We start from the raw sequence: 13,553 nt of genomic DNA, 5'->3' as shown, positions 1-13,553 counted from the left end.
AATTTGGTAACATTTGATATTATTAAATTTGTTTTGGAATTCTAAGCATTTTTTTTTTCTTAAAGGATGTTTGTTGAAACATTGTTTTCCATTCCAGGGACCCAACTGGCCTGTCTGCAAACTGTAGACATCACTTCATTGGTGCAGTGTAACAGTTTTCCACTACTGCAAAGCCAATAAAGGGCTTTGTCATATTTGGGTCTATTGGAAAAAATGCATTTCATAGGTAAAACAAAAGGTATAATAATCCAGATTTTGGATAACCTGAATTTGGAAAACAAGGTTTATTTGAGGCAGATAACTCACCAGTGCCTTATATAGCTTTATATACATACAAAAGTTCCTTTTGTGCTGTTTGTGAAGAATATCTCGAGTCCAATAGTGAAGAAATACTTGAGAGAAATGATTATATGACTCTATCTGTACCTATGTAAACTGATAGAGTAGGGCAGACTTCACAGGGAAAAGAAATTGCTGAGATCCAGCCCAAAGTTGTTTCTAAGAAATCCAAAGCACTCAATGGCATTTGCTTGAAACACATGCATAGTTTTATTGAAAAAAAATGTAGCTTTCCAGGGGTGATTTAGACATCCCTTTGTAGCAGACACTGATGGAGCAGGTACAAAAGGTTGCTTGCAACTGGCTACATTCTCTAAATCAGTGCCAAGGTTCTTTCAAATCACATGAAACATAAAATGTTTCTGTTTTAGCCCATGTCCTGCACGTGGAAGTAACTCTGTACTTTCTGTGGAGATTAAATACTCCTCACTGCTGCACCCACTTTTAGTTAGCCCAACTGAGAAAGTCAGTGTGCTCATTTTTAATTCATGAGTAAATCACATTTGGACAGTCACTATTCCCTTACCCCTCATGTGTAAATAGCAAGGCTTGGAAAGATTATTTCCTTGCTTTGTATGCCACATGGAGGAGATGGGTCTCAGAAAAGTGGGTATCTAAATCTAAGAGGAAAGATTCACTTCAAGACAAGCAGAGCTTGAAAGGAAAACGGAAATATATTTAAACTGGTGAATGAAACAACATGGGATAGGAAAGATGTGCCGTGTGTCACAAAGCAGAGGAAGGTAATTAGTCATGCAGGATGGTTTCACAGTAGATCCACGTAGATGCTACAGTGGGACCAGCCCCAGGGCACCCTAACCGAGCCTTGCTTGCACCCCAACCTCACAGAGCCACGCTCATTTGGGCAGGAACATGTCTGCTTCTCCCTCCCCACACAGCAGCAGGAAGGTGTTACTTAGGCGCTTGGGACAGTACTCCTTAGGACAGGCACATGCAGACGCCCCGGCATCATTAGCGGCGTCTCCTTTCTCCCCTCCTGCGGGAATTTTAGTCTTTGGGCCAATTCCGCCCTGCCTCCCCCCAGTTCACCTTTTCCCTCCCCTCACACCGCTCGGCTACAGCACCCGGGAGGGCAGCGGCGCCATTTTGCCCCGCGGCCCCGCGGGGCTCTCGGGGGGCGGCGGCGGCGGCGCACAGCGAGGGCAAAACGAGAGGGCGGTGGGAGCTGCTTTCCTCGTCCCGCCCTGCCCTGCCCTAAGAAGCCCGGGATAATATCAAACGGGCCGGGGGCGCGGGAAGAGGGGGTGAGAAGGGGCGTCCCGCTGCCCCGCACCGGGGGAGGCAGTCGGGCCGCTCTTCGCGCCGCAGCCTGTCGGCAGGGGCGGCCGGCTCGCCGGCTCCCTCTAGGTACCGTTGCCTCAGGAAAGGAGGAGGGGATTCTTTTTTTTTTTTTTTTTTTTTTCTTTCCCCCCCTCCCCTCCTCTCTCTCTTTTCCAGCCAGTAAAGAGTGTCTGCCCCTTTGAACCGCTGGTACAGCGCTTGCGGCTGCACACACGCGCACACACCCGCCGGCTATAAATAAGTTAAGAGCCGGGCAGAGGGCGAGCAGTGTGCGTCTCCCGGCGGGCCGAGGCGGCCGGGATCGCTGCCGCCCAGCCCCCCTCTGCCTTCCTCCCCCCCCCCCCCCCCAGCTGTGCTCGCACCCTTGGGTGCCGAACCCCCCCCGGGGTGCCATGGCGTGCGTGGAGCGCTGCCGCTGCTGCGCGGGCGGCCGGCGGAACAGCAGCATCCTCTACAGCATCCTCCGGAGCGAGGAGCGGGCGGCGTCGCCGGCGGGGCAGGGGCCGAGGCGGGCGGGGCGGGCGTCCCGCGGCTGCCCCTGCGGGTCGCGGCGGCGGGTGTCCCTGAGGAGCCCGCAGGTAGCCTGCAAGGCGGCCTCGGCCGTGCTGGTGAAGACGCTGCGCTTCGTCCAGAACGTGCCCTGCTTCCAGGAGCTGCCCCTGGACGAGCAGCTCCTGCTGGTCCGCAGCTGCTGGGCGCCGCTGCTGGTGCTGGGGCTGGCGCAGGACCGGGTGCACTTCGAGACGGTGGAGAGCGCGGAGCCCAGCATGCTGCAGAGGATCCTCACCGCCCGGCGGCAGGGCGAGCAGCCCCCGCCGCGGGGACCGGCGCCGGGCCGGCCGCAACACGGCCCCGGCGGCAGCGGCGGCGGCCCCCACCTGCCCTCGGCCGGGGAGATTCAGTCCATCAAGGGCTTCCTGGCCAAATGCTGGAGCCTGGATATCAGCACCAAAGAGTACGCTTACCTCAAGGGGACGGTGCTCTTCAACCCGGGTGAGTGGCCGGGCGGGGCGGCACGGGGCGGGGGGGGGGCGGGTTGGTATCTCCCCTCTCACGGGGGACGAAGTAACTGGGAGAGCCCGCCTGTATCCCCAGCGAAACGGGGCAGACCCCAGGCTTTTCCTTGGGAGGGAAGAGGTGGTGGAAGGGGGATGCGGAGCAAGGTTTCCCCCAGTCCTCTGCTCAGGGCCCCGGCTGGCAGGCAGGGAGCCGGCGGCGGCCGCCCCGCCTGCCGTTACCGGCTGGAGGGGTCCCGGCTGCGCCCGGGTCGGGGGTCGCGGGGGCTGGCGCCTTCCTCGGAGGCTTTCCGCGAACACAGCAAACCCCAGGCAGTCGCTTAGGGAAAACGAGGCGGCAGCAGCGGCTCCCTGTCCGCTTCCGAGGCGGAGGGGCGGGGGTCTCGGGGCTCCTTCCCCACCGCCGCCGGTCACCGGCCGCCCGGGGCTGGCGGCTCCGGGCGTGCGCCCCGGCGGGTCTGCACGCCCCGCGGAGAAAACGAGGCACGGCTCAGGGCTTCCAGGAGCGAAGTGCTGTTTCGGCTTTGCATGGAGCCTTTATGATTTTTTTTTTTTTTTTTTTTGGTCATCTCTCTTTGTGGAGACTTCCATAGGCGCAGCTCTACCCAGTGGTTGACTGTCGTGCCGGTGACTTGCCTGAAGGGTGGCGGGCGGGCTGGATGCGGCACTTGCGAAGTACGGCACTCCCGTGGGAGTGGGGCATGGCTCTTCCCGCGCTCCCACTGCCAAACTGCTAGTTAGTCTGAAAAGGGGAAATTCTGCACTCTCCGTCCTTCAGTATCCTTACTGTGGTTCACCAGGAAACTTTCTGTCATGCTTCGGAGCTAATGCTTCTTGACATTTGTAAGCTGGAGCTAGTCAGAAACAGTTGTCAAAAGATGCCTTAGATGTGAATAATACATTTTGTAGAAGTGAACAAGTTACTAAGTTATTTTTATTGTCTTCCCCACTGCTTACAGATTGCATTTGCCACTCTAAAGGTGTTTTGGAGAGCATTCTTCAGCCAAAGATTTTGTTTTATCTATTCGTTTATTTAAAACTTAAGAGAATGTTGGCAAACATTGTACTTCAAGTTTGTGCACTGAAGAAAAGTACTGAACGTCCAGAACACTAACATGATAAGATTTTGAACTGCCCTATAAAATTTGGCGCGTTGATTCTGCACACAAGAAGTACTATAGCGATTTCATTTGTTACATTCCTTGAGTGATAAATGCAATCTGTAAGCTCTTAGTAGTTGTTCTGTAAGAAGGATGTTGTTTTATAGACAAAGCCTATGTAAACAAAATAATTCATCTTTTCTTTTCAGATTTACCTGGACTGCAGTGTACACAATATATTGAAGGACTGCAGAGGGAAGCACAACAAGCTCTAAATGAACATGTCAGACTCATTCACAGAGGTGATGAAGCCAGATTTGCCAAGCTGAATATTGTTCTATCCTTGTTAAGATCTATTAATGCTAATGTAATTGCCGAACTATTCTTTAGGCCCATCATCGGAGCAGTGAACATGGATGACATGCTTTTGGAAATGCTTTGTGCAAAATTATAAAGGCGTGTAAAATAATGAAAATAAATCCAATGCAAAGGAAGCCCTAGAGAAGAATAGTGTAAAGTACTGTAAATAAACTAACTTATTGTTTTTACATAGATAGTATTTTTGTATTCCATAATAAAATATTCTCCAAGTTCTGAAAACACGGTGTTTTTGGAATAAGATTACAGTCATCGAAACAAGCTTTAAGTTTGTGGAGAATGCTCATATCCAAAGTTGACTGGCTGATCTTTTACCCTGTCTCTGAATAAAAATCACACATACTGTATTGTACTTTCAAGGTGAGTAATCCCTGCTTTTTCAAAATAAGCAGCAGCCTAGGTTTACATTTTAAATGTAGTTGGCATACAGAAGGTGGAATGAACAAGCCATTTACTTTGAATATTTCAGTAATGTTAGAATAGGGTACTGTAGTCAGTTCTGCTCATAGTTCAAATTCTGGATCTGTCAAGGGCTTATTGCAGTCAGTGAACTACTGTTGACTTTAACAGAGTTGAAGTTTATGAAGAATATTAAAGAAAATATTCACCTAAGGTTTTCTTCCATATGGGGAAAATGTATTAGGAATATTTTGAGACTTAATGTAGCTTGGCCAACTCTAACGCTTGCAGTAAAACATTCTGTTCAACACATATTGGGCACTAGGAGAATAAAGTAACTCTATTGCCCAAAACAGCAAACAAACAAAAGCACCTCTAAAAATATTCAAACAGCAAATGCTGGATAGGGCCAGGAGAACCATTGGCGTACACACCACACGTTTCTTTGCTTTTCATCTAGGTAATTGATAGTTAGGATTTCAAAAGCCAGATTCTTCAGACTGTATTCCTGTAGAAATACAAAATTATTATGCTGAAACATGGTGTACCACTGGTACATCCATCAGAATTTGTCAGCTAGCATGAAGATGTCTTAATTAAACATTGAGCTTACACTTTTTTTCTTTTGTGTCTTGGACTTCATCCTTTCTCTCACAGCAGATGTGTTTTTATTGAAAAAATAAATACTCATTTAAAAGGGAAAACCGGTGATTTAAGGAGGATTTGTTTCATGGTTTTCCTTTCTCTGTGTGCAGTTTTCTAGGCTTTCCTCTGGAGGATATTGGTAAAAAATGGAGAAAGAAGTGTGACAGTGTTCCTGAAGTAAAAGATATCAGTAACTCTGTATCATTCACATATATATTAACCACTAGCAATAAAAGGTGTTTTTTTTAAAACACAACAAAGTTGAGGCAGTTACTCTCCTTAGTATGAGGTGTGCAGGGGAGAGAGGAACACATGTGAAGAGCTTTCTTTTGCTGCCACCTTGCGCAAAGGATAATCACAGCTCATGCACTCAGGTAAGGAGCAGGATGGACTCTGGTCTTATACCTACCTGGATAAAACTTATGGAAAATGGAAATGGCTAGAGAGGTAGACAAACATTCCTACAGGGACAAGTTAATCCACTGAAACTTGTACTGCCATGGCAGTAAGATTCTCATAATGGGCTGGCATACAGTCACTGAGCAAACAGAACAAAGCAAAAAACACATACCCCATCCTGAAAGCAATGATGTAGCTTAAGTGCACCCTCTTCTGGTGCTCACGTAACTGGGTAACGTTAGGAGCTGAGGAGCTTCCCAAAAATTCCAAAGAACAAAAAGTATGTAAGTAAAGTGCGCTTCACTACCAGTTCAGACTTCAGACCAGTTCAGACATAACACAGCGGGCTTAGTCTTTATGTTAAGTTGATGCTTTTATATGTACACACAGATGCATGTAAAAATATATAGCAAATATATACATATGGAGAATATTTACTGTGTATCTATAAGTGTTCTGTGAGTTTACAATAGCTTCTGAACTTGTCTAACATCTCTGTAACATAAGTATATGTATATGTTTCACTCTTTCTCTGTAAACAGCATATGAGTTTACAATAGTTAGTGTTCAAGGATGCCTGGCAAAGAAATCTCATCACAAAAAGCACAAAGCATGATAAAACATTTAAATAGTGGTTAGTGGCAGAAGATGAATCTTGGTTAAGGACTGAAAAAAATTCAGCAACCTCAGATTATAACAACCCCATCTCCACTGAGAATTTGTTAATATGCACACTAGTGTTCAGACTTTTCTGCTGAGTGGCAGAAGGTACTTGTTGGCAGTGCTCCTAACAATGAATTGTAATAGCTGAACGATGGTCACAGGCAAGGATTTTCAGCTGAAGAGTCACCTTGAGACGGTTTGGATCTATTGTGCCTGTAAACACAAAAGTTTTCATGACTCAGGTGGACCTGCTTACATCTCCAGGTTTGATATCTGAACAAATTCTGTATTCTGCTCAATTTTCTGAAGTTGTCATGAAAAATACTTCTGTGCACAATGAGTCCACCTTGAACTCACTGTACTCTGTCATATTTCTCTTGGACCAGCAATACTGTTAGTCATTTAGCTGTCGTCTGTTCAAATGGATGCAACTGGGAACAGTAAGTAGGAAATCTGAATGGGAAAACCAATTTATCAAGGCTTTCTGCAGAGAACTGGCAAAAAAAAAAAAAAAAAAAAAAGTGTCTTCGTAGGTCAGAGGAATAGGAATGACAAATCAAGAATCTGTAGGAGGAACCAGGCTGAAGACTTGGAGATCCATGTAGGAGTGGGAGAGAAGAAACTAGTATGATTCTGGAAGAGAGTGGGGAAGGGTCTGATTTTTGTGCAGGGACAATGTGCCAAAAGCTGACTGGAAGCAGGTGAAGAGAGATTGTAACTCATAAGACAAGCCAGACCTTGGGCAAAAGGGTGCTTCTGGGAGAACTCTGTGTCAAGTCCAGAAAATATTGCAGAGCAGGGAGGAACCTACCCCAGGAGCTGACACAGAGGCAGACAGAGGCATCCTCACCAACCTGCTGGGACTGGGTGGCCTGTTGTCTCCTCCACTGGTGCCTCTGCTGAAGAAGGGGCCACGGTGGCAGCTGTGCAGGTGTGAAGAGCAAGCTGCTCAGCGTTTGTCTGTGAGCATACAGAAGGAAGCAAAAGTACTCTCTTGCCCCAGACCTTTGACCCTGGGTGCTCTGCAGCACAGTTTTCCACTGAGTAGGAGAAGTACTGGCTAGATCCTTTTCTGCCCCGGCTCTGTCCTGTGCAGGGTGGGTGAACTCTGAATTGGATAGCCTGCATGGCCGCTGCCGTGACCCACGGCATCATCTTCCTGGATATCCCTGGCAGGAGAGGGGGCACAGCCTGCCCGAGGCCTCAGGCAGGTAGGAGAGAACGGAAGGCTGGGCAAGGGAGAAGGATGCTTCCACGGTAATGTAGCCTTTACCAGAAGGAGTGGGGGTCAAGACTCTCCTGCAGCTTCAAGTGCCCCAAGAGGTAGTGGATGAGACCTCCGTCAGCTATCCTTGACTCCTGCAGAGGGAAAAGCCTGCCTCCAGCCCTGCCTTCTGCCGAGCAGTGCTGCGCTGCGCTGCTAGGCACAGCATAAAATTTCTCCTTATTCTCTTAAATAAACCAGTTAAGACTACTTTCCAGTTCAGTTATTCAGATGACTTCTGAGTATTTTTAAGCGTTTTCTCTGTTTGCTCTTTATCCCTGGCATTCTGGGCATGAACCTTCTCATGAGCATGGTGTTTTTACAGCCCTCCAGGATGTTAGAGACATTTTAACTGTGAGCAGCCTCCCAAGCAATTTAATCCTGCAATCCCCAGGGAGGCAGTCTCAGATAGATAGGAGCAGTGCTGTACAAAAAGCCATTCCCACTCACCTCAGCATGGAAGTCCACTGCTTGTGGTCAGGACCGTGACACCAGCAGCCCAGGCACCGGCTTCTAATCACAAAGTGCCATTCAGCAGCGGTTACTGCTGTGTGATACCCTTTTCTCTGAAGAGATCTGAGAAAGGATAATTTAAAAACCAACTTGCATTTTTAGTTAATAAGGTTATGAGTGTTTCTTTTAGATAAGAAAAAGCATGGCATTTATTTATAATCTTTGATATATAACCTTTGTTTGGATAGTATTTCTAATAATTTATTGTAAACTTTGCAGCAGTTTGCTCTTGTGGGTAGACTATGAATGCTGATAATGCCCAATAAACAGTAACTTTGCTCCCAAAGGTGTGGAAATTTAAATTTTCTTGTTTTGAAGGGACCTCCTATACTGGCTTGAATTTATTATATTGTCAGTCATTTTAATTTATCTTCAAAGACAGAATTTATTCCTCTAGTGGACCTTCTAGGCATTGTAATATATGGCAAAAATAAAAGTAAAATAAAATAAAATAAAATAAAATATCAGAAAGCTGGTTGGTGATCTGTTTTTCCTTCATTGAAAAAAAGTGCCAAGCAGTATAAGCAAATATTATATCAAGACATTTTGAAATTTTCAGATGCAGCTTGAGAGCTATACACACATATCGCCTTAGCACTCTTAACATTTATTTTAAATTACGGAAATCTAGTATTTTAAATCTGAAATGTACACAAGTAAGATTCAATAGCTGAAACATCTAGAGACTGGCAGAACAACTTTGACAAAAATGTCCTTAAATCAACAAGCACTGTGAGGTCACAGGGCTATAACTTGTTAGCTGGCACTTCATGGAAATCCACAAATCATTCATGTTGTTGATATAAATCAGTAGTCATTTCACTGCTTATGTCAGCAATGAAATTGGCCCAGCCTCTTTTACATATTCACACCATGGGTAGATTTAGGTAAACAACCACAGAAGTGTTTATACAAGCACACATGATATACCCACACCTTTTCTTCTCTGTGTACTTGTATTTACTATTTTAGATAAGGAAAATTACACTAGTTTCAGATTCAGAAAAAGGAACTTGTCCTTAAATTTTATATAACCACTTACTGTTTTGTCACATAGGATGAATTTCACCTGGCTTAAACTGAACTGACTGCAAATTTGACATCCAGTCTAGTTGGTGTGTCTAGGCTATGTCTGGAGCAGATGGAGAGGCACAAAGGCCTCCAGATGGCGTTTGATCCCAGCATACCTTTTTTGGGGTGGAGTCATTGCTTCCTACTTTGCAGAGCAAAACTAGATTCAGGTCATACACTGAACTGTCAGTCACTACAGTTTAGCAAAGTGAAACTGGAATGAGGATGCTTTTTTATTATTATTATTATCTTCATTTTATTCTATTTGTTTTCTTTTCCCATCTTGTCTTTTCCAGGCCAGGAAGCCACAGGAACAGATATGACTGTTCAAAAGGCTGCAATTTAGCAGGAAGCAGTCATCCATTGTGCTACTCCTTTGTCAAGGACTCTGGTGTCCTGATGAACCAGAGCTGGAGGTCATCTTTAGGGAGGACTTCTAGGAAACTGAAGAGCAGCATTGTATTTCTAACATCTGGAATGGTTAGGTGGAAACCCTGCTTCTCAATCAGTTGACTCTCAAATAAGGTAAACAGAGCAAAATCCTGTTCCAGGTGGGATCTGACCTGATCTGAGCTGGGAACGTCAGCTGTTCTCAAACAAGGTGAAATGACTGAGGAAGCATTTATGACCTGTATGTATGTATAAGTTATTTCCATCTGATTTCCAGACAAGCTAAACTGCACAGAAATTGAGGGATGTAAGAATGATGGCTGAGTGGGCTTTGATAAAGAAGTCCCAAAGCTCAAGAAATTACCACTTTTAAACTGATTTGCCACACCTTCTTTCTATCACTTCTGTGATATTTGAGTTGGGAATAGAAATCTTCCACTGACATTTGCTATGGACAGACTATCACAGCCCAGTTAACATGTAGTAACTCTTTAAATTAAGGTATGTGGATCATACTGCTGAACTTTAAGACACTTAATGGGAATCAGTTGGAAATAGTTATTCTATCTAGAAATTCTGCTCAGAAACAGCTCAGACATTAAGAGTCCAGCTCAGTTAGAAGAAATGTGCCCTACTGTGCCTGAGTGCACAGCCAAGCTGTAGCCAAGCTCTCCTTTGGGGTGCAACCACAGCGTGTGAGCCAGCAGTTTTGTCTCTCAGTTCTCTTCTTCCCTACCTCACAGCGCTTTTGTTTTTGTAGGAAGGCCATGAGGTATGTGGTTGGAAAGTAAGCTGCAACTCCTTCCAGTTAGGCTATTGAGCTGGACAACCAGGAAACTAGACCCTCGGGACACACTACAGCCTGTCCTGCTTGCTCAAGATGCATCGTGGAAGGGGCAGATGACTGCTTTTCTCAGTATTGAGCAATACATGTTTCTGTTATCCATATCTTTCACTTTTTGTCACTTCCTCGCATGTTGGGACAAACATCTGAAAGTATTTGCTACCTTAGTTATGGGATGGACCCGGAGCTTTTATAAGCATAAAGCAGTTACTGATAACACAAAGTAGGCACTGATTACTTACTGCTTAATTTTGCCTGGCTCCCGAAGAATCCAGTATGCTTGGACTTGCTATGCTCTCAATGTTTCCTTAATATAATCCATAGAAGAGTAATTCAACAAAGAAACCCTTTTTCCATCAGTTATTTTATTACGGAACAGTAAAGGTGACAAGAAAAAAAATATGAAGAGCAGTAAAGCTGAAACAGGTTATAAATTATAGTGGGTGTATATTCTGTTCTAAATAGTCATATGGCTGGAAGGGATTTCAGGTGATCATCTAATCCATCCTCCTGTCCTGACAGGATGAATTATATGCCATGTCATAACTGGCAAGAGGTTGTCTAACATGTTTTTAAAAGTTTCAGTGATTGGGTGCCTAAGACACCCCCATTCGGTCTATTTCTGTGTCACTACCCTTAAAATTCAAAAGTTGTTCAGGCATCTGAGCTGACCCTTCTGTACTGTAATATAATCCCCCATTTTTTTAATTTATTCACCAACTGGTCAGATAAATTTTGTGGCAGAATACTCCTGCATATTTGAAGGCTATTAATCTTAAATTTTGTGGAAAGCTGCTTGCCTGGATTCTTTCAAACACTCATGATTCAGAGACCCCTTACCTCCTCTGAACACCCATTTGGCCAACATCTTTCCTGAACTGCAACTCCAAGATTTTCTATTGGAATGGAAAAAAACCCCAAAACCATATGAATTATATTTCTCTACAATCCATTTACACTATTCTGTCATAATTTTTTAAACAGCATAGTATTTCTTTATAAAAATATTTTATACTTATTTCATTTGTATCAGTCTAGCACCTTCTGATAGTCAATAACCAGGGTTAAAACATATTTTCCAGCTTCAATTCTAAACACTCTGCCTAGATATAAATTTCATTTTGGTAAATCAGAACATTTTTCTAACCTCATGGTAGTAGTATTTAATGTTAAATGCACATATATTTAAAATAACTCTTGGATTTTCTTTTGCAAGGTGGTCTTGACACTTGTGAAATTTGTATCTAGACTGGTCAAAACACTTAGAAATACCCTAGAGGGACTGTTCTTAAACTGATTCTGTGGGTTGGTGTGCTGGTTTTGTTTGGGGTAGAGTTAATTTTCTTCACAGTAGCTTGAATGGGGCTATGTTTTGGATTTGTGCTGGATACAGTGTTGATAACACAGGGATGTTTTTGTTACTGCTGAGCAGTGCTTGCACAGCTCCATGGCCTTTGCTGCCTCTCACCCCACCCCACCAGCGAGGAGGCTGGGGGTGCACAAGAAGTTGGGAGGGTACACAGCCGGAGCAGCTGACCCCAGCTGACCAAAGGGATATCCCAGACCATACGACATCGTGCTCAGTGTATAAAGCTGGAGGAAGAAGAAGGAAGGAGGGGGATGTTTGGAAGTTTTTGTCTTCCCAAGACATCATTATACGTCATGGACCTGGCTGTCCTGGAGATGGCTGATCACCTGCCTGCCCATGGGGAGTGGTGAATGAATCCCTTGTTCAGCTTTGTTTGTGTGAGCAGCTTTTGTTCTACCTATTAAACTGTCTTTATCTCGATCCACGAGTTTTCTCACTTTTGCCCTTTAAGTTCTCTCTCCCATCCTACCGGGAGTGAATGAGTGAGTGGCTGTGTGGGGTTTAGTTGCCGGCAGGGGTTAAACCACGACAGTGGGCAAACTCAGTGTATGAGTAATTTTCAGTGCTGAATTGCCTTGAGACTATGAAATGGAGTGCATTACATCAGTTCATTACTATATCAGCATGTGCTATTGTCTCAGTGATCATTATGTTTTCTGAGAGAAACAGGTTCCACTTAACAGTGGATTTTAATTTACTTCTTTAAGCTGTCTTAAATAATAGAAGGGAAAGAAAAGAGGAAAAGGAACCAACTGCTTGTGTAACATAGCAGTTCTGCTGGAATTAGTATGCAGAGAGTATGAAAGGAAGACAGCTAATCCTGTTTGCAACATGCCCAAGAGAAGAATGCTTTACATCAGAAGTTAAACACTATAATTACTGCAGACCTTTTACTTCACAAATAACGCAGGCTTTTACGCATCAGAAATTTTGCAAGAGAAGAGGAAAAATAAAAAAAAGCAGAAAGATTAAAGGATGACATGACGGATGCTACAGAGCCTGGCAAAATCTACAACACGGCAGGTCTCTCTGTGTATGCTAAGCCATACTCTGTCAAAAGCAGCTCCCAAATGTGGTGAAGGAAACGTTAACATTTCTAATCTTGGAAACATTCAATGGTGCCATCTCAGTTTCATGAACAGCCTGTAATAAAAAGCATCCAGAATGCTTTCTCTCATGAGAGCTCGGTGAAACACAGATGTTGCTGCTCCATATTTTCCCAGATACCCTCACTGACTCCTTTCACAGAGAGTCTGGGCTTCCCATAACCCCATCACTGCCTCTAACAGCAGCCTGCCATTTCTATCAACATCTTGCTCTGTGGAATTGCTGACACTGTGCAACACTATGCTTTTCTGCACATTAAACTAGTTAAGACTGAGGCAATAGTTACACATTATTGCTATTGCTGGTGAAGAAAGCAGATACTGCTCATACGCACAGTAAGAAATGAGAAGAAAAAAGTCCAACTGAAACCTATTTCAGAACTTCCTTACAGAAATGTAAAAAAAGCACAGCCCAAAAGGCAAGGGAATTGCACTAATCAATATTCACCTTACGCTTGTGAAAGAGCGATTGGGATCCATGCTGACATTATCAAAAGCTTTCTTTCTTGCTCATGTACTTTTCAATAACAGGCTTACTTTCCCTCTCTTGAGACTGGAATAGTCAATTAAGGTTTTTAAACATCCATGGATTTTTCCAGTAATCTGCACAGTGAATATTAATCATCTTCTATATCTTACATTGCTTCTTTATGAAAGTCAGCATTTTTAGCTATTATTTTCTGTGACATCCTTCAGTTTTCCTTGAAACCTGATTATTTTTAATCTCTGTTGGAGTATTATTTTTTTCTTAGTTT

General features: G+C 44.4%; 1 protein-coding gene across 2 annotated transcripts; it reads left to right on the top strand.

Annotated features, from left to right (window-relative positions):
• Positions 1-435: 435 nt before the first annotated feature.
• NR0B1 (nuclear receptor subfamily 0 group B member 1) lies at positions 436-8,304 on the top strand. Of its 2 annotated transcripts, XM_042788206.1 has the most exons (3): positions 436-2,634; positions 3,967-4,059; positions 4,148-4,215. In XM_042788206.1, the coding sequence occupies exons 1-3, from the start codon at positions 2,034-2,036 to the stop codon at positions 4,165-4,167; spliced, it is 714 nt and encodes a 237-aa protein (XP_042644140.1). In that variant the 5' UTR covers positions 436-2,033; the 3' UTR covers positions 4,168-4,215. The 2 variants fall into 2 exon arrangements, with proteins under 2 accessions (XP_042644140.1, XP_042644139.1); XM_042788205.1 differs by having other exon boundaries at positions 3,967-8,304.
• Positions 8,305-13,553: the final 5,249 nt, after the last annotated feature.

Source organism: Tyto alba, unplaced genomic scaffold (assembly GCF_018691265.1).
Source record: "Tyto alba isolate M040663 unplaced genomic scaffold, T.alba_DEE_v4.0 Super-Scaffold_14, whole genome shotgun sequence".
Lineage (NCBI taxonomy): Eukaryota > Metazoa > Chordata > Aves > Strigiformes > Tytonidae > Tyto > Tyto alba.
Note: the sequence above shows the minus strand (reverse complement) of the source record. Positions and strands in the feature narration are given on the sequence as shown.